We start from the raw sequence: 21495 nt of genomic DNA, 5'->3' as shown, positions 1-21495 counted from the left end.
GAGACACTGTCCTTGCCATTTCCACCCCTTCTATACATTCATGCTACTAAAGTCTTCACGTTGAAAATGACGTATTTATCATTGCTATATATATCCGCCAATCTTGAGCATGATTTCACAGTTACTTACTGGAACAGAAAGTAAGCAGCCTGTGATTGCTTCAGTGTTGTTTATAGGTAGACATATAGCAGGACTCAACACGACCACGACTCACAGTCGCTTAGCGCTTTGCTCCCGGTAAGTCAGCTTGTATTTTCCCTGTTGAAAACATATCCCAACGTTAACGGTTATACTTTGACGTAAAATCTGTACTCACAGCTTGTTGATATAATTCAGATCACTGTTAAATTGTTAAATTGAATATATTTAGTACTATACTAGACATTATATCTTAAAAAATTGCAGAACCCGTTATTATTTCATAGAAAAAAACAGACTAAAATTAATTTTCTTAATACAAATGACTTTATATCAATGTATTTAAACTATTATTGATTTTCATATATTTCTGTTGACCTGATCTGACAAACAATTTACAGGTGAAATTGTAATATGTGATTATTATTATTGTGTACCTTTTCAATTATTGAATTATTGTCGATTTAATTATCATCTCAAATATACCCCGCTTTAAACCATATGCAAGTATAACCTGGCGTACTGTATTTTAAACTGAACTTTGTCTAATACAATGAAATAATAATAATAATAATAATAATAATAATAATAATAATAATGATAATAATAATAACAATGATAATAATAGGCTGCAGCGTTGGGAGGTCTTCACATTCTCCGAAAAGTTCTGGGTGGGTTCGTCTAAGCATCGCTTCCTGGGAGGAGTCCCATTCGCTGTCTGGGCTGCGTGTAGAGCGGGCAAGGGCCCTGAACTGATGATGAGCCTTACCAGCCTGACTGTGCCAGGACCACCCAAACCCTCTTTGCTGCATGTATATATTTTAATCTGTATAGAATAATTAAGCAGTGATAAAGCAGCTAGTAAAGTGAGTTGAAATGGGGTTTAACGTCGCGTCCAAGATTATTGCACATGCATGCCTGCATGTGTACGTGTGTGCGTATGTGCGTACGTGCGTGTGTGCGTGCGTGCGTGCGTACGTGTGGGTGGCTGCTTTTACTAGTTCGGACTAATGCAGATTTTATAGTGCTAGCCCACTGAGATCCCAATCTGCAGTTTAACATGAATACCCCACTCTCCCGCTGTCGTTGTAGTTCTCATACACTCCATATTAAAGTGGGTGGACATCACGATGTCCCAAGAGACTAAAGATTATGTAACCTCTGTAACATTTCTCTTATCGAGAACGAATACCAGTTACTGTTAATTTGCAAACCGTGAAACAATCTTAGACATAAATATATTCCAGGAAAATATTTTTCCATCCTACATTACATAAATTGAACATATTGCAGCCATCATGAATGCTGAAACCATGAAAATACTTTCATAATATATATTCCATGTCATGAATATTAGAAGCTCTTTAATGTCCATTGTGGACCTGAATATCTAAATGTACAATGGGCCGGTGACCGTAAGTGCAAAATGAATAAAGAATTGAATTGGAATACCCAACTCAGACTCAGTATACTGACTCCCAGCCAATCAGACCTTGTTCTAGCCCATTAACGCCGAGCGCCAGGCAGGGAAACTACAAGCACCATCTTATAACGTTTTTTGGTATGACGCTGATCATGACAGCAATGTGTGAGTCTGTATGAATTGTTGCAGTATGTCACATACAGTTAAAGTTGGGCAAAGTCGAGTGATAATAAAGCAGAATATTGTATCTTGCAAACGAATTCTAAAAATAAAGCTTAATTATCTACCATGAACACCCTCTGAACATAATGAACTAGTCCGTAACCATGACACTGTAACCAATCACCTCGATAGACAACCGTATGGACTTTACTTATGTCGGGAAGGGAGAAGACTCAAGCAATATGATGTTATTTCTATCACCCTAAATTAATTACTGAACAAGCTGGTACAGCTTGTAAAATAAGTTTAAATATTGACAAACAATGTTTATATGATGTTTCTTTGTATCATATGAGTATATAAAATAAAACACAAATGTAATACTGATCTCAACTTCAGGTTAATGTTTGACAAACAATATTTTATGATAAACCATTACATAATCAGAGTATATGAAATAAAACATAAATGTAATCAAATACTAATCTCAACTTCTGGTTAATGTTTGACAAACAATGTTTTATAAAAAGCCATTACATAATCTGAGTATATGAATTAGAACACAAATGTAATCAAATACTAATCTCAACTTCTGGTTAATTCTGTGTTAATTCCACTTGGACGTTCCTGCTGTTCTTAAGCATATACAACATATATTTTCTTAAAAAGCTAAACAAAAGCATGCAAACTGACATCATGTCACGATAACCAACAGTGGGTGAGTGTCTTCTATACAGATTTGTAGCGTTAAAATCTTCATAGAGCCACACTAAGGTGATCTGTGTATTTATCGTTCATGTATATTCTCCAGTGAATACTTGCATATACTCAGGTTGTTATTTTATTTCTTTATTATGCAGTTTTGAAAGCAGCATGGCAGGGGTGGAATCTAAGCTCACCTACGACTCCTACTTGAAGGTGAATGCTGTAGTTATTATCAAGGTGTTCATATTTTTATGTTAGGACATTAACATAATTATAATTTCATCAAGGTCTCAATGTTTGCAATCTTACACTGGAAGAAAGAACTCTCTTTCCAAGCAGGCAAAGAACATTGACAGAACGCCAATGCCCAACTTGCCATGTCCATGTGTGTAGTGGCCGCTCATTTGCATATATCCACGAGCCAAATAACCTCGGTTTCAAAGTATTTGCAGAACTACTTCAGATTGCGTGGTCTGGGGTAGTCTCTACGTTGCCTGTAATATGTTAGGTTTCGGGAGATGCCATTCCATGTTTTGGATAGGCTGTGAAATATTGGAATGAAAAACGTTATTGTCCGGTGGTACATGTCAACATTAATTTCGGATGGGTAAGTAGAAATTATATTTCTAATTCCCAAATTCCTAAAGTCCCTTGTGTTTTTTTCAAGTGAGTGAGTATGATTTAGCAATATTCCGGTAGTATCAATACAGGGGAACCCAGAAATGGGCCTTTACTTGATAAACTGAAGGGCACTTCTTGATCATTATAACATATTCATTGTTTCCTTATTACTGTACGTAGATTCCACAACTACTGGTCTGCCAGGAGCCAATCACAGACGTCCACGATGAACACGTGTTCATTATTGTCCATCAAGGTATTTTAGTTCACGTTTGAACATGTCTTTCTCCTAAGTTACTTAATGTAGATCACTCTTTAACTTCCAAGTTGTGATAAAACTAATCATTGCACATACAGAATACGCATGGCATAATAATATTTTCGAATAGTTGTTGATCTGATCTGCCGGGTAAAACAAAGTATTCACTTGAAACTTGGATTTGACAAATAAATTACATTTTTTAGTCGCCGAATAACTGCGAACTTCGGGTCCAAAACACAACTTTGATAACCATATCAAATACATCGCCAAGGAAAAAACATTTCTTGTCGGCATTATTTCTATACATATTTCTATGATTACTTTTTCCCGGCAGTTCATCGATATCTCGGCTTGCTCTATCAGTCGTATATGACAATACATAGCTTGAGTAACAAAATGCTGTGTCAATTTCAGCCTTCGAACTATGGTTCAAGGTGATCATCCATGACATCACGTCGGTCAGGGATATATTTCACAACCCTAAGGTACGCTGTATCTTAAAGGATCACTTAATGTTTTATCTGGATTCTCTGAGCATCTTCTGTGACATCAGCATGTGAACGTGGTATGTGTTTTCTGGTGGGGCTTCCGGGTTTGATTTGGTCCCCAGCAACCCATGTTAGTCGAAAGGGGCGATTTATTAGATCGGGTGGTCTTGGTGGTTGACTTGGTTGATAGCGTGTCATCATATCCCGGCGTCGTTGATTGTTGCTCACATTATCATTGACTGGATCATCTGGTCCAGACATGATGATTTTACGCCGCCGTCATATAGGTGGAACATTGCTGCGTGCGGCGTTAAACAATAACGACACACACATATCATGGTTATATATCATTTGAAACATGGACCGGGGTCCTACATTCTTCATGAATAAAGATTTCTACGTCATGTGATTATACTTTAATAATTGAGTTGTTGAATGATCGAACGTTATTTCTTGTGTTTAGGACTGGAAAAGCCTCCCTCTACACACTGCCATCAACCGCCTGCAGAGAGTTGCGATGGTTCTGAGGGTGAGGCAACAGTTGACATACTCTGGATGTTGTTAATTTAGCCTCTCATGCTGTTAACTCAGGGTTCCTAATCAGAACAGGTCTTAGTACCCCTTGCTCGTTTACCGAGTTGATCCCCGTGAAAAGTCGGGTTAGAAATGGTCTTCAACAACCCGTATTTTCCGTTAGACGTCGACCAACGGGATAGGGTGGTCAGGCTCGCTGACTTGGTTGATGCATATCATCGTATCCCAGACTTTTTGCAGACCGCCATCATATAGCTGGAATATTCTGACAGTGGCGTTTAACAACAAACAAACAAACACACTTAAGAGCCGACAAATGAGGACCGACAGTGTGTGACTGGACTGACAGCGTGTCAACGTCATGGATCGTTGCTCATGCTTTCAACTACTGATGCCCTGGTCTAGATTATTCATACGCCGCAGTATTCAGGTTGGGTTATTGCTGACTGTAGTGTAAAACGTCACACATTAAACACACTTTTAATATTTGTAACGTTTGGAGTAGCGGAAGGGAAACGTACATGTACAGAAAACTGTCTTGAGAGGAGATTACACACATACATTATTGCCTTGTCGAGGATAGGAGTGCACTGATAACGTATCTGTTCTTCAGTATGTCTATTGTATTTATTGCAGCTGGTTGTGGAACACTTCCACATCCTGGAGACGATGCCGCCCCTCAATTTTGTAGACTTCAGGTGAGTATATAATGTGCCATATCATATTCACCCCAAATGGAGCCTCGCTGACCCAGGCTTAAACGTTATGCAGATAGTGAAAGAATGTATTTATTATATACATTAGTGTGAAAGACTGAGTCTCTGAAGTAGAGAAAAGGGATATTTTCATTACAGTGAACATAATTGAGATTTCACTGCACTGAACATAACACTTTGACGTAACTATTTGCATACAAGAGTTACCTCCCCTTAAATTGTCTCCCCTTATCGCAAGTGTCTAGTCCGTACACAAACTGTTGATGTCCTTTTTACGTCAACTCCACATTGACTAGGCAAAATACTGACAGACGGTCTTTTAGTTGATATCACTTCTTGCCGTTTGTTATTCTCTCGAAAATATTTCTCATTTAACACGTCAACGAGACTGTTCATTTCGCAAAGTGCTATTTTCGTTACTTGGCCAGCGTGTATTTTTTCGCTTCCAACAGAACGTTTTTGTCAAAGTTGATTTTGTATATAATCATATCTATATGTATGATACAGAATTTTCGTGACCCTAAATAGTTTTTGTTACTTTTGTTTATATTTGGTATGATTTTGCAAACTTTTTTCATCGCAAATACAAGGAGTGGTGAACCGTAGGGAGAATAGATAATAAATATTATATTCCATGTGTCTCTTGAAATATCTCTTGGGGGCCACTCGTGAAAATATCTCTTTTCTTTCCGTCACTCTATGAGAGAATCATGATATTTCATTCAACACATTAAATATACTCTATATATTTGGATATTACGAAATATACACCTGGATGTCTGTGATGTTGTTTTACTATGGTCGATGAGTTACGTTGTGGAGATATTTCTAGGGGCGATATGTTGTATTACTAGGATTATATTCCAGGGACGTCCTGTTACGTTGCTATGATCATGTTCCAGGGAGCAGCTGTACTATTGCTGTGATCATGTTCCAGGGAGGAGCTGTTCTATTGCTGTGATTATATTCCGGGGACAAGCTGTTATGTTATCGGATGAGATTCGAAGGATGATATGTTATATTGCTATGATCATGTTCCAGGGAGGAGCTGTTCTATTGCTGTGATCATGTTCCAGGGAGCAGCTGCACTATTGCTGTGATCATGTTCCAGGGAGGAGCTGTTCTATTGCTGTGATTATATTCCGGGGACAAGCTGTTATGTTCTCTGATGAGATTCGAAGGATGATATGTTATATTGCTATGATCATGTTCCAGGGAGGAGCTGTTCTATTGCTGTGATCATGTTCCAGGGAGCAGCTGTACTATTGCTGTGATCATGTTCCAGGGAGGAGCTGTTCTATTGCTGTGATTATATTCTGGGGACGAGCTGTTATATTCTCTGATGATATTCGAAGGACGAGCTACTATATTTTGGTGATTATGTTCCAGGGACGAGCTGTTATATTGCTGTGGTTATGTTCCAGGGACGAGCTGTTATATTGCGGTGGTTATGTTCCAGGGACGAGCTGTTATATTGCGGTGATTATGTTCCAGGGACGAGCTGTTATATTGCGGTGATTATGTTCCAGAGACGAGCTGTTATATTGCTGTGGTTATGTTCCAGGGACAAGCTGTCATATTGCGGTGATTATGTTCCAGGGACGAACTGTTATATTGCGGTGATTATGTTCCAGGGACGAGCTGTTATATTGCTGTGGTTATGTGCAGGGACGAGCTGTTATATTGCTGTTGTTATGTGCAGGGACGAGCTGTTATATTGCTGTGGTTATGTGCAGGGACAAGCTGTTATATTGCTGTGGTTATGTGCAGGGACAAACTGTTATATTGCTGTGGTTATGTGCAGGGAGGAGCTGTTATATTGCTGTGGTTATGTGCAGGGTCGAGCTGTTATATTGCTGTGGTTATGTGCAGGGACAAGCTGTTATATTGCTGTGGTTATGTGCAGGGACGAGCTGTTATATTGCTGTGGTTATGTGCAGGGACAAGCTGTTATATTGCTGTGGTTATGTGCAGGGACAAACTGTTATATTGCTGTGGCTATGTGCAGGGAGGAGCTGTTATATTGCTGTGGTTATGTGCAGGGACGAGCTGTTATCTTGCTGTGGTTATGTGCAGGGACAAGCTGTTATATTGCTGTGGCTATGTGCAGGGAGGAGCTGTTATATTGCTGTGGCTATGTGCAGGGAGGAGCTGTTATATTGCTGTGGTTATGTTCCAGGGACAATCTGACAGGGGGGTCTGGGTTTCAGAGTCTCCAGTTCCGACAGATCGAGAAGCTTCTTGGAATGAATGACGTAAGATGTAACGCTGATATATACAAACCACGTTATCAACTGAACAGGAAAGGAAGTGTGGCTAAGATGCCTCTGAGCTTGTAGATACGTATATCTTAGTGCGTGAAGTATAAAGAATGGTAAACTACAGTTGCTAGTTCATTAGGCTGATACACTATTGTTGGTAAGAAATACTTGAATTTCATTTTATAGCCCCTGTCATTTATTGCTTTGGATGTTTTCATATGTTTATGTTATAGGGCAATCGACAAAAATATGAAGGACAGGATTATAAAGATAAAATGGATCCAAAGGACAAGGAGATTCTAATTGATTACCCAGATGGGGGTACATTCCTAGATGTTGTGGAAGTACGAATCTTAAGTACCATTCTATGAACCTATTTTGTGAACTCTTGAGTATCATTCATTGAGTCTGAGAGAAGACGCTGGATCATATGCCAACTGACTGTATCAAATCTCCCGTGTAGGGCCCGAGAACTGACATAAATATAAGCAGCATCATGCCCATGTACACCCTATGAAGATCCGAATTTGAATTGGTCTGCATCAATTCATGTTTTGCCTCAGAGGCGGTTAGGATCGGGTGGTCAGGCTCGCTTACTCGGTTGATGCATTTCATCGTATCTCTGTTGGGTTGATCGACGCTTATCATGTAAATCACTGGATTTTCCGGTCCAGACTCTATTATTTTCAGATCACCGTCGTGTAGCTGGAAAATTGCTGAGTGCGGCGTTAACAAACAAACAAACATGCCTGTATACAAGCTGACGCTGTACAAAGAGGAATGTTATATTACAAAATGACTTGTTGCTATGTTATTTATTTGTTTTGTGTTGGTACAGACGTGGCTTGAATCTACTCCGGGAATAGATGACGGAATCTTCTGGGGAGAGTATCGTGACAAGGTAAACTTTGATTCAATATAATTAAAATTAAATAAGTGGAGTAAGATTGTACACAGTTTTAATTGGCTAGCGCGTTCAACTAATACCACGTATGATCCCATCAGGCCATAACTGAATAACGTTATTCCACTGCTTTAAACATTAATTTATGCACATGCTAGTAACGAACGAATAAGGCTTTTTTTAGTTTGTAAAGAAGGAAGACCTGGACCCTTTGCTTGATCAGTCAACGTATAAAAAAGGTAAGCTTGCTTTGTATTCCTTATTAAGAAGTTTAAGTTCATGTTTAGACCATACCGATGTAAGCGTTTTCAAGGTCTTTCATAAGTATTTCGTCCATCAACGACAAATCAATGGAACTTATTCTGTCTTCAGTGGTTCAAGACCATTTGATAAAATTGAAAGCAAATGTCATCTGAAGTTAAGGAGAAAACAATATTCGAAATGGTGGACTTCCTAATAGAAAACTTGTGTTTGAAATTGGGGATACGACACTTAAGCAAGATGTAATATTCATCAGGGGAACAAACTGCGATGATCTGATGTCGTTCATTAATGGTCAGGTAGCCAATTCTCTGACTAACCCATCTGAGCTAGAAATAAGAAACCAGTTAGCCGTTTCATATTGACAAAATTCAGAATGACAAAAAACTCTCCACACGACTGTATGACAATGGGGGTGACATCAACTTTCCCTTTCACTTTTGTTTGAGGTATAACCGAGCATGTTCTTTCTACGAACAATTCAAAGAGCCTAACACTTCGTTTGCTTTAACGATGTTGAATCAGGCTTACAACATCGGTGGTCTCCGTAAAAAGGTTTTATAGCTGACACGTAGGGGAGCATTTCCAAATTGGACGCAGCAGTTTGACGTGAACAATTGACTTGCCATAAAAAAAATGCACGTGTTAGTGACGGGTACCGCCGTTGAGTCAAAATACGCTCGCATCTTCCCGCACATCTGGCATGAACAGTAGTTGATAGTGGTCCATAAAGACAAAATCTGCTTTCAGCAGAGATTTCTTATTGTGGAAAGGATATCGATGTTGTCGCTTTCATTTACTTTCACGCCATAACAGGTTCCTGGCAAATGAGTCAACGGTCGCTGAAAGGAGCTCTTCTCATCATGCTGCACCAGGACAAACCTGAGTTCCAGATGCCCTACCAGTTCCTCACACTGCTGATGGACATCGATGTCGCCCTCATGAAGTGGAGGAGTATGTATCAACACATATATACACCTGAAAACTTTTTATTCACCCGCCGTTTTTTCGACCATTGTATGTCGAACATATCGATAGAAAAGTTAAATGTTTGCTTGTTTGTATTGTTGTGCGCATACACGTCGCTACTTAAGTGCAATTATCTAAAAGCCTATCTCACCTTGGCAGGTCTTCCCACGGCCTGCATATGGCTTATATAACACTGAGTACCTACAGCAAGACCATACGGGAACTCTCATATGATATCATAATGGTATTAGTTCTGAAGAGCTAAGGCCAGAACGATCGGAATCTTTCTTCTGAAATGTTGGTCTTTATGTGATTATTTGATTATACTGGCAATTCCACTGATATTGCTGCAGACCTCTTTGCATTTACAACAAATTGTTAAGGAATTACCGAATCAGCTGCGTAAACTCTGTTTCCCCAACTTTCTGATTACACGTCCTGCACACACAGGTACCCACATCCACATGGTACACAGGATGATTGGCCAGAAGCAGGGCACTGGGGGCACACAAGGCACTTCCGGATATGACTACTTGCGAACTACCTACAGGTAAGCCTTCATCTGTCACTGATATTCCACAGGAAACGCCAGAAGTACACTCAGTATACATAACAAATCTTTAAAGTGGCGTAAGGCAACACACTTACTATTATGAAAATTGTGTGAGTGGCAGGGCATGCATACCCTTTTCCCGAACACCTCGTGTGATCCAGTCATATAATTCCAGTGGAATCGGATTGTTTTTTCTCTGGCTTTGACGTTATAGTTTTGCATGTGTTTGTGACATCTTTTCGCGAACACTTGGCATCAACCCTATTCAATAGTGATTCATAAACACATGCTCATGATACTGGAAAGGGTTTTGTCGTGTTTTATACAGAATATTATAAAGAAATATGAATGTTATTCTTTACTGTTTTCACTTTTCCCCTACTTCAACCTCAGATGTGATGAAACATTGTGTTAGTAGCATTTAAATGATCCCACAATAACCATGACCTGTTTAAATCTATAAAGGAAATCACCATTGAGCTGTATTGCATTCCACATTTCGTTTCACAAAATGCATCCTCAAATCTCTATTCAGGTGAACAAATTACTTTGTCTTTGCATGTGTTTGTGACGGGTGCCACGGGTGGGAAAGAATACGCTCACCTTTTCTCGAACACATGGTGTCATCACCATTTGATAATGATTCATAAACAAATGCTCTTTTTAGTAGCCATTTCTTATGATTTTGGAAATACATTTGATCGCTTTTTATTCATTACATTTTGTTTTCGTGGTTACAGTGATGATTACAAGGTTTTTCGCGACCTCTTCAAGATGGCAACATACTTACGACCCCGAACGGAAATTCCTGAACTGAAGACAGAGCCGAAGAGTCTCAAAGACAATTGAGTCCATTCTCATATACCATGTGTATTTGATCAAAACTATAACCTAAATATCCTCTCGACAGCCGGGGGGTTGCCGATTGGTTTTTGAAAATTAGGCTCGTATCTGAAATACCCAGATGAATCCCTTGAAATAGGCCAACATGGTCTCTATTATACAGGCACAGATATAATACCCTGAGGATCTCAAAAATGTATTTGGAACTTGATGAAACGTGACGCGTACACGCCGACCAGCTTGAATGTATCGGTGTGGTCTTCTTTTTTCTTCTATCTTTTAATTCTTTGTACCCCAACACCTTGCTTTGTATATATTGAGATTACTACCCAGGGTCTGCTCTTTCCGCAGATACAAGACAGTTAGGGGACATTGGCATTGAAGTGTAAGGGGTCATTGAGAGACAGGTGAAATTCACCGAACATTTAGATGTATAAATGGCTATATAGTCTTAATAATTTTGGTGGTTTTCATTTGTTTTAGTGATACTTGTCGAATGCACATTTCCATGACCTTGCCATATATCTATAACACGTGACCAGCCCCGAATGTATTATGGTCGGAAATTACGTTTGAAGGTTTGAACGTGCAGAGCACATGCTGAAATTGCCAATAACAGTGACATTATATTGACAGTTAAATTAAATTTACTCGCTACTAGTTTCAAAACACATAAGCAGAAACGCAATCATAGAAGCTTTTAATTTACTATAATTATTCATGCTGAGAGTATTCATTTCAACTTTATAAACAGTATTTGTTTTGAGAAGTCAATTTACACTTGAATAAGAACGCAAGTGTTCCCTTAGAGAAAACACACACGCAGGCTCGCGATTATGACATAAATGCATTCACAAATAGAATTATTAGTCAAGAAACTCACATATACACTATTCAGAGACACCACATTACAATTCTTTATAGCTAAAATGGATAGAATTATCATAAAACCGCCCGCATGTTATCAGAAATGAGCGGGCCACTGGTAACTTGATAATGCCCTTATATCGCTTGACGACGGGCCATTATCACGCCCGTTGTTAGGTGACGTCATAGGGATAGGGAAAGGTGACGTCACGTTCAATAGTTGCGTCATCTGGTTTGTTCTATGACGTTTCTATATTCGTAAAAGTGGGTCAGTGAAATTCGTGTTGATTGCACTTAATGTTTCAAAACCGATTTTGTTGATTATTTTCATTTGATAACAAATTCTATCCGTTTTAGCTATAAGAACTGTAACGCAATTTTTCAGGGCATTATCATTTGCAGAAGACCTCGGGCAGTAAATGGAAGAACTCGGGCTTCTACAAGTGATAATGCGTTAAAAAATTGCGTTACCCTTATATTATGTGAGAAAACTTCGGACATTGGGCCGTTTTTACAAAGAGTATATCTTGTTTGTTACACTGCCTATTTTTCGAATAATTCCATATCGATCGATGTTTAATATTTTTTTTTCAATCAATGTTAAAAACCTTATACTGAAGATGTGTATGCTGAAAATAATCTGAATTTTAATGCTTTGGTGAAACACGGCCATGGAACGTTTATGTGTTTGATATTGCTATTGACTTTTGCTGTTTGCTTGTTGATAAATTTTACTTGATTGCATGATAAATACGTCTACAGGTAAATAAAATGTGACATCATTTAGTGTAACATCTTTAAAGCAGATCCCCATGAAGATCCGTGTTAAAATTTGTCTTAATAAACCCATGCTTGTTGTCAGATCGATGCTCATGGTGTCAGTCAGTGGATTGTGCAGACTCTGTTATTTACAGACCGCCGTAATATAGTTGAGATACTGCTGAGTGCGGCGTTAAACAACAAACAAACAAATCTTCAAAAAATGGTTCTACAGCAGAGAGTGCCGGGTCTAGTACTCGATTTGAATGCATAAAACTCAACAGATACATAATCCAAAAGTAGGAATTAAATAGTTGAGTGATGTTGTTTAGAAAGACCGGTTACAGACGTTTTGTTCAATTCATGTGTAAACAGAACATCAATTATGCCGCAGAATGTCAGCTGAATTGGAGGAAAGTCCAAAGTGACGGAGATTACAGCTCACTGTGTTAGACCTAGTGATGACACAACGATATGTGTCAATGTTGTTTATTCGGTTACATTTAACTTTTTGTAAATAATCGAGTCTGGACCAGACAATCCAGTGATTGATGTCATGAACATCGATCAACGCAACTGGGATACGATGACATGCATCAACCAAGTCAGCGAGCCTGACCACCCGATCCCGTAAGTCGCCTCTTACGACAAGCATAATTGCCTGATACGGCAAGCATGGGTTGTGGAAGACCTATTCTACCCCGGATCTTCACGAAATCAGCCTACTCCCCGTAACTGTCGATTTGAATAACGCGTGTTAACCTTTTCGAGGTTGCATTTTTCGAAAACAGATGTACCATTCGAATTCGCCATTGTTCTTTTTACAGATCTCTGCTGTTCGAAAGCGACCATAATATCACGTGGTTGTCTGATTTCGGTTTCATTTATCTTCTTTTCAGTTTGTTGCTGTTTAGGACCTTATATATAGTAATAAAATACTGAAAATTCAATACTTGAAATTGTCGGTGTTTTTGCTAATTGTCCTCGTATTAATTCATAGTTGTATCAGAATTACACTTGCAGCCTTTACATACATACATACATACATACATACATACATACATACATACATACATACATACATACATACATACATACAAACATACATACATACAAACATACAAACATACATACATACATACATACATACATAACTTCACTTTTCGTCACATCAGTTTGTATGATGCACCAGTTGAAGTGATGGTAAACATACAACACAAACATACAACACAACCATAAGAGTACTCTCTCTACCATACAAAAAGTACAAACTCTTAACATTATTATGGTGTTTGTTGTTGTTTAAACTTGTTTGTTGTTTAATAGTTTACTCACACTGCTGCAGCTTTATGATGACGGTCTGTTAAAGGTGAGGTGAGTTGAAATTGGGTTTAACGTCGCGTCCAAGATTATTGCACTTATATAGCGACGTGCATGTACGTGTGTGTGTTTGTATGGCTGCTTGTACTAGTCCGGACTGATGCCGATTTATAGCGCTAGCTCACTGAGATACCATGCGGCAGTTTAACATGAATACCCCACTCCGACAACAGTATACTGACTCCGAGCCTACCAGTCCTTGTTTTAGCCCCTTAATGCCGAGCGCCAGACAGGGTAACAACGGTCTGCTAAATAACCGAGTCTGTACAAAACAAACATGTGTAACTAAATTAAAAGAAACGTTTCACACCGTTGGGGTACAATGACACACAATCAACCACGGGTATCGTACAGTGAATTCCTAATCATTATGGAAAGGGTTTTTTTCACTGGTAGTTTTGGACCGCTGGACACGATGGATGTCCTGAAAAAATCGTTTGGCTGCTCCTTTCAGGAAAAAACACACCCTAATTGTGATACTACATGTGTCCGGTGATTATGATTATTAATAATATTTATGAAATTGATCAAGGCTTAAGTCAGAAAATTTAACATGTACCTAAAAATTCCAATTTCCTTTGTTTTATAAAGCCAAAACATTACTCCAAATAAAAATATCACAAGTAACTCGAGTATATCTAAATCACAGAAGTGTCTATAAAATCTTCACACTTCTCCACTGATCAACAACAGGTTCACCAACAACACTGTTCCATATTTAAGTACACCATGTTCATAGCCTTATTATGAACAGAATTATACTTGAAAGTTTTTAAGTACCCTATAATACAACACCGTATTCAATAATAGATCACACCATAGACTGGAATAAGTTTAATATTGCATACCACTGTATAACTTGTGATTAGTAAAGCAATTGCTCTGCTCGCTGAATACATGCTGACAATCCTGAGTTACAAGTAAACCTAAATAATAATAATAACAATAAAAATAATACATTCTAACTGGATATATCCACGTAACAGCAATAATTCTTCTAACCACCGACGTGCCTCTGAAATGCAATACTTTAGACAATCGTTATCACTTAAAACACACCTGTGACTTCACCATTGTTTGAATATGCATTATTATTCACGAATGGACTGTCAGTTATGTACACTTGTAGCACGGATGCAGCATTTTCCCTTTGATGTCAACCGTACATCAGCTAACAATATTGGCCAAAGGATGGAACCTGCGATAACCTGTTTTAGATATCAATGATCATTTGGCAACGAAAATGTTCCAGGCCACGTGTTTTCACATGATTACGTAACCCTTGTTTCGGATCCAAGATGGTGGTAAGCACTAAATCGTATACACTGTATCTTTGTTAAAACCACAAGGTTCTGAAACTTGCCTGAAGACATACTAGCGGTAATTTTTTAAGGTTGCATCGGAGTTGTGTGGCATCAGAATGTGAATGTGGTATGATACGACAACAAAACGAGCAAATTGTTTAATGACAGAACTTTAATTTTAGGCCTGGAAAAACATCCTATTACACACTGCCATCAACCGCCTGCAGAGAGTTACGATGGTGCTGAGGGTGAGGCAACAGTAGACAAACACTTGTTAATTTTAGCCTATTATGCTGTTTATCCAGGGTTCTGGGTCACAGTAGGTCCAAGTCGCCCTTGCTCCTCTTAAGAGTAGATCGGGATTAGATTCGGGTTAGAATTGATCTTCAGCAACTTATGTTTGCCGTAAGGGGAGACTAACCTGATCGGGTGGTCAGATTCGCTGACTTGGTTGATACATCGAATCGTATCACAGTTGCGTACATGGATGCTCATGATGTTGATCACTGGATAGTCTGTCGTCATATAGCTGAAATATTGCTAAGTGCGGCGTTAAACAACAAACAAACAAACTTAGGTGCCGACAAATGAGGATCGACATTGTGTGACCTGGCTGACTGTGTGTCAACATCATGGATTCCGGGGTAGAATAGGTCTTCAGCAACCCATGCTTGCCGTAAAAGGTGACTATGCTTGTCGTTAAAGGCGATTAACGAGATCGGGTGGTCAGGCTCGCTGACTTGGTTGATGCATGTCATCAATCCCAATTGCGTGGATCGATGATCATGATATCAATCACTGGATTGTCTGGTCCTGACTCGATTATTTACAGACCGCCGTCAAATAGCTGGAACATTGCTGAGTGCGGCGTTAAACAACAAACTAATCAACCAACCACCGTCATGGATAGTTTCCCCTGCTGTCAACCACTGTTACCCTGGCCCAGATAATTCACAGGCCATGATCAGGTTGGATTATTGCTGACTGTGGTGTAAAACTACATTCATTTACTACACGTTTAATATTGACAACATTTGGTGGAGCGGGAGGGAATCTTATTTGAAAACTTACATGTACAGTAAACTGTCTTTGGAGGAGATTACACCTACACATTATTGTCTTGTCAAGGAACATGAATGCACTGATAAGACATATATGTTCTTCATTATGGCTATAGTATATATTCCAGCTGGTTGTGGAGGAAATATATGTTCTTTAGTATGTCAACTGCATCTATTTCACCTGGTTAAGGGACACAACCATTATGGATATTTAGCATGTAGGAGTAAGATTTATTTTGATATATTTATACAGTTCCTGTCTTTTAGTGAGTCGAACAACTTACAAATATTACAAATTCTTTTGATATCAATTTTATTTAGTTGAGGCGAGAAAACTATGAAGAACAAGACTATAAAGAATTGCTTGAATGTATGACATGACCGAAATGTGTGTACAAGTACCATCCATGTATGAACTGCATGAATTAGTCATACTATAAGAATAATATTATTGCATTTTTGTTCCTGTTTAGTATTATATTGATAATCAGTGGTCCCATCAGTAACATCACATGGAGCAAGTGCATCCCGCTTTGTCTCATCGAGCGTGTCGAACAGTTTACCAGATTGAAACAAATGAACTGACAGACAACTGGTCATGTGTGAAGGATTTGTAACAGCAGAATGTGTTGATATAATGTGTTATTCTTATTTTCGCTGGATTTCAATTTGGACTTACTGGAATGTACGACATGACCGTAATGTGTTAGTACAACCCATTGCCCTTCAGTATGCACGATTAAATCAAGATAAACAGACAGCATTTAAAGTATGATTATTGCATAAATGTTGTCAATGTATATGGCACCGGTGGGGCAGGATACGCTCAACTTTTCGCGAACACCTGACATCATCACCATTTGATACTGATTCATAAGCACATGCTCATGATATAGTCGGAATCGTACCATCGACTCTGCATTTAGCAAGGGTTTCTGTTGGATATGGAAAGGGTTTTGTCGCTTTATCTACATGAACCAAGCCGATTTGTCTGCCGGTGGACATTTTGTCCCCGAGACATATTACTAGCTTGGTACTATTTACCTAAAACATGTTGAACGAACAACATAGAAACTGTTTGGACTGAGACAGTAAAACTGCCCCACCCCACCCCCCACACCACCCCACCCCACCACACCCACCACATTAGGCTGCAGACGGGATTGCTGCAACATGGTTTAGATTGCAGTCCTCGGTCCTTCCGAATATCATGAAATCGACTTATGTTCAACATGAAGGCAACTTCTATTTCAAACATCATTAAAAAATGTTCAGTAAAGTTAGAGGAAATTTTCCTTTCGAACCCATATCCATTCAGCATTTCTTCATGTGGCACAACAAATCGCAAAGCCTGTCCCATTTTGATAACTGATCCTGAATTCAAAGGAATTGAATCTACCCATTGTGGATAGATTTATGTGGGACATACACAACAAACATTATCGACACGAGTCAGTCAGCATAGATCGGGCATCAACAGAAACGTTTCCAATAGTGTCTACCAGCATTTCAATTCTGAAAATCACTCCATCCTTTGTATGAAAGTTAGGATATGAATGCAGTCGACCTTATAGAATGTTCAGAGAAATTCATTGGATTTGACCGTTCTGTACAGTAATGCAATATGGATGAAATGATGAAATAAAAGACGTTGGTACAGTCTTTCTAACCAACGAACAGCCAACGTCAGTGTATAGAGTCTGTTTCCGGCATCCCAAAGACGTGGACGCAGCCATGGTCACAAGAAAGGATGAAGGTCAAATGATACTATTCATTTTTGATGATTGGCTGCCTCTCCTTCAGGAACCATTGGGTCTGCACAAAGTAAGAACAAGACAATACTGTGTCATTGAAAGAAGTCAAACGATTGGTGGGTCTACAAACAGAAAGAGGCCGCAGTATCGACAAGAGAGTATAGTTCTTGATATCGCTTTGAAAAGTTTGGCCAAACCAGACTCCTATAAATCAGACAAAGACCACATGTTCTTGAATTAGAAATTTCCAAATAAGGGAATATAAGAAACGTTCTCAGACAAAAATTAGTTTCCCAAATGCCCCATAATATTTCAAATTTCAGGAACCAAGACCATTTCATTGAGGTTGTTTAATTATAGGTACGTGTTGCAGAACATGGACTTGGCAGCTCACGATGTAAATCCAACTACTTGTGGCTGCCAAGAATCATCATACTGTTACCAACCTGTTGGTCACACTATCACAGGAGACTTCATTATTGTTGACAATAACAACCTTCGTTAGTTATTCAAATATGGTCCAAAATAGCGGGAGCAACCTCCTGATAGATATGAATGCTGTCGATGCATATGCCAAAAGATGGGCCAAAAGAAAAGAGGAACCTGTTGAATGTCTTTCAGAGTGGGCTACGTCAGTACGTGACGTCGTCATTGGTAGAATGCACAAACATAAACAGAGGAAACGGAATTGGAATAAACCCATACTGTCCCAGCTAGCTGTAATCCATAGTATGGCTACCCTACATGAAAAGTATTTAGTTGTTGCCACGGACAAGGCCTCAAATAACATAACCATTACATGTAAGCGTCACTACATCAATTCGTTGATCAAAGAAGTTGGTATTAATGACATATCAAATAATGCCATATATAAAGCCAGTTTGGTAACTGATTAAGAAATCAGCCCAAACCATGCATCAATACTACCAACTATTAGGATGAATCTAAAACCTGAAGACATGTCCATTCCTCTTCTGTACTGGATCCGAAAGCTCCATAAAAATCTGTACAAAGAGATGTATTGCTGGGTCCAGCAAATGTACCACCAACTCTCTGTCTCAAAGACCAACCATAATCCTTAATACAAGCATGGAAGGACATTCTGTATATTCACAGAAAGTAAGACCATGGGGATTCTAAAAAACTCAATAGAACTGCTTGGCTTTTTGCAATCCCAGAAAGGTTACATGCTGATACCATTCAACTTTGTACACCGCTATCCCACATGACAAACGTAAGGAAAAACTTCATTCCTTGATCCATGGGGATTTTGTTACAAAACGTGGTGAACACAGACACAGTTATGTATCTATATTCAGAGGTTCAGGACAAGTTGTCACAAGTGCGACGAAAGAAAACAATACGTGAAATGTTGGACTTCCTCATTGATAACATATTTGTAAAACATGGGCTTAAGACACTTAGACAAGAGCAGACTTCTCCATGAGCACCAATTGTACTCCCCTTTTGCTGAATATGTTTCTTTATGCATATAAATCGGAAATTCTGCTCGGATTGACAAAGTAATAAGATAACAAAGGTGGAAACGTAACTGTGGAAGTCAACAGTTAATTTGCGCTGATAGGTGATTAGCAATGGACAAACGGAATCCAACACTTAACAGTGTCATTACAAAGTGTTTTTCTGTCTTTGGAAAACCTAACTGTAAGCTATTTAAAAGTTTGAAATTCTTTCACATATGTTAAATATATTATCCATCATGTTAGTTATTACTAAAGTAACCTATACACAATTAAGATATTAATGAAGTAACTCTGAACGAATTACTTCGTATCTACCATATATGTACCAAAGGTATCTGACAAAGAATCTGAATCCATTGAAGGCGACTTACAAAATGATGAAGTTCTTAATGCTTTTAAATGTATGAAAAATGAAAAAAGTCCTAGACCATCAGGATTTTCTACAGAATTCTATGTCTTCGTCATGACAATAATAATTTCTAACTTAATTAATTAAACTCTGCATACCAACACGGTGAACTTTCGGTCAGTCAAAAACAAGGTCCTATAACATGCATTCCAAAGAAAGGGAAGTCAAAAGAACAGATTAAAAGTTACTGACCAATATCACTTCTTGATACATCTTATAAAATAGCCCCAGCAACAATACCTGCCCGAATTTAAAAAGTACTCCCTTCTATCATAATCGAAGATCAAAAGGATTTTATGAAATGTTTGTTTGTTGTTTAACGCCGCAAATAATCGAGTCTGGACCAGACAATCCAGTAATTGATATCATGAGCATCGATCCGCCCAATTGGGATCGATGACATGCATCAACCAAGTCAGCGAGCCTGACCACCCGATCCCGTTAGTCGCCTCTTACGACAAGCATATGAAATGTAGATACATTGGCGAATGTACGAGACTGGTATTCTACATAATGTATTAAACAGATTTTTTAAACATACCCGAATTATTGATATTAGTCAATTTCGAAAAAGCATTTGACTCTGTAGAATGGAAATATACAGTTAGGTGTCTTGACTTCTTTAACTTAAGACCATCTGTCGAAACATGGCTTAAAAACCTTTTATAATGATATTACGTCAAGTACTCTTGTAAATGGATTTGCTTCAGAATTATTCCATATAATGCGAGGATGTAGAAATCTCTTAGTGATCCTCTTCTCATTTCTCTCATGAGTGCAGGCATTCTTGCCCATATGGTACGCGAAAATAGACAAGTGAAAGGAATAAAAATGCTTGACACTGAATATCTCTCAACACAATTTGCAGATGATACAACAGTTATATTAGACGGATCAGAAATTTGTTTCCAAACGACTATGAACATACTTGAAACTGATGACAATATTTGACAGTCGATTGATTATGGTTGGTATGAGGTGGATAACATTGAATGAGCGAACCCAGCTTCCTATTATGCAAGAAAGGGTCACTGAACAGTACTATTTGGACAATATACGGTCGCCCTTTGATGTCATGTTTCCAAGGCGTGTGGTTCAACACAGGAGTACATCGCCCATTCTCACCATACACGAATCGTCAGTGCATACCTCCAGCAGCACAACATCCATATAATGCCATGGCCAGCAATTAGCCCAGACCTTTCCCCCACTGAACACGTCTGGGACATGACAGCTAGACGTGTGAGACCACCGCCAGGTGCTGAAAGATGAGTGGGACAGACTCCCTCAAATCGCCATTAGGAGGTCATACACAGTATGCCTTGTCATGCGGATGAATGTTTGACAAATCGTGGTGGTATTATGCACTACTGATCCAAAAACGTCAACTTTGAAATTTACCATCTTCACCCTATCATCCTCCAAGATCATTGTCGGTCATAACAATTTTTAGAAAATTGAGGTATATTGTCTGATATTTTGTTCTAGATCCATCAGATCTTGTTTTGTCTTTCCCTTCTTACAATGTCAGTTTTGCTGCCTTCTGTGGTATTTGACGTACTTCTGATGTCACTTGTGATATCACTTACTGTAGATATTACTTGCTGCATCTGTTAGCTAAAATTATTGTATACATT

General features: G+C 38.7%; 1 protein-coding gene across 1 annotated transcript; it reads left to right on the top strand.

Annotated features, from left to right (window-relative positions):
- Positions 1-2587: 2587 nt before the first annotated feature.
- LOC124123567 (tryptophan 2,3-dioxygenase-like) lies at positions 2588-11877 on the top strand. The gene is made up of 12 exons (XM_046486770.2): positions 2588-2641; positions 3230-3305; positions 3726-3796; positions 4263-4328; positions 4970-5031; positions 7229-7304; positions 7544-7654; positions 8149-8211; positions 8399-8453; positions 9292-9429; positions 9895-9994; positions 10738-11877. The coding sequence occupies exons 1-12, from the start codon at positions 2597-2599 to the stop codon at positions 10844-10846; spliced, it is 972 nt and encodes a 323-aa protein (XP_046342726.2). The 5' UTR covers positions 2588-2596; the 3' UTR covers positions 10847-11877.
- Positions 11878-21495: the final 9618 nt, after the last annotated feature.

This window comes from Haliotis rufescens, unplaced genomic scaffold (genome assembly GCF_023055435.1).
Source record: "Haliotis rufescens isolate VD_foot unplaced genomic scaffold, xgHalRufe1.0.p SCAF_3, whole genome shotgun sequence".
NCBI classification, from domain to species: Eukaryota; Metazoa; Mollusca; class Gastropoda; order Lepetellida; family Haliotidae; genus Haliotis; species Haliotis rufescens.
This window is presented reverse-complemented; position numbering and strand designations above follow the sequence as displayed.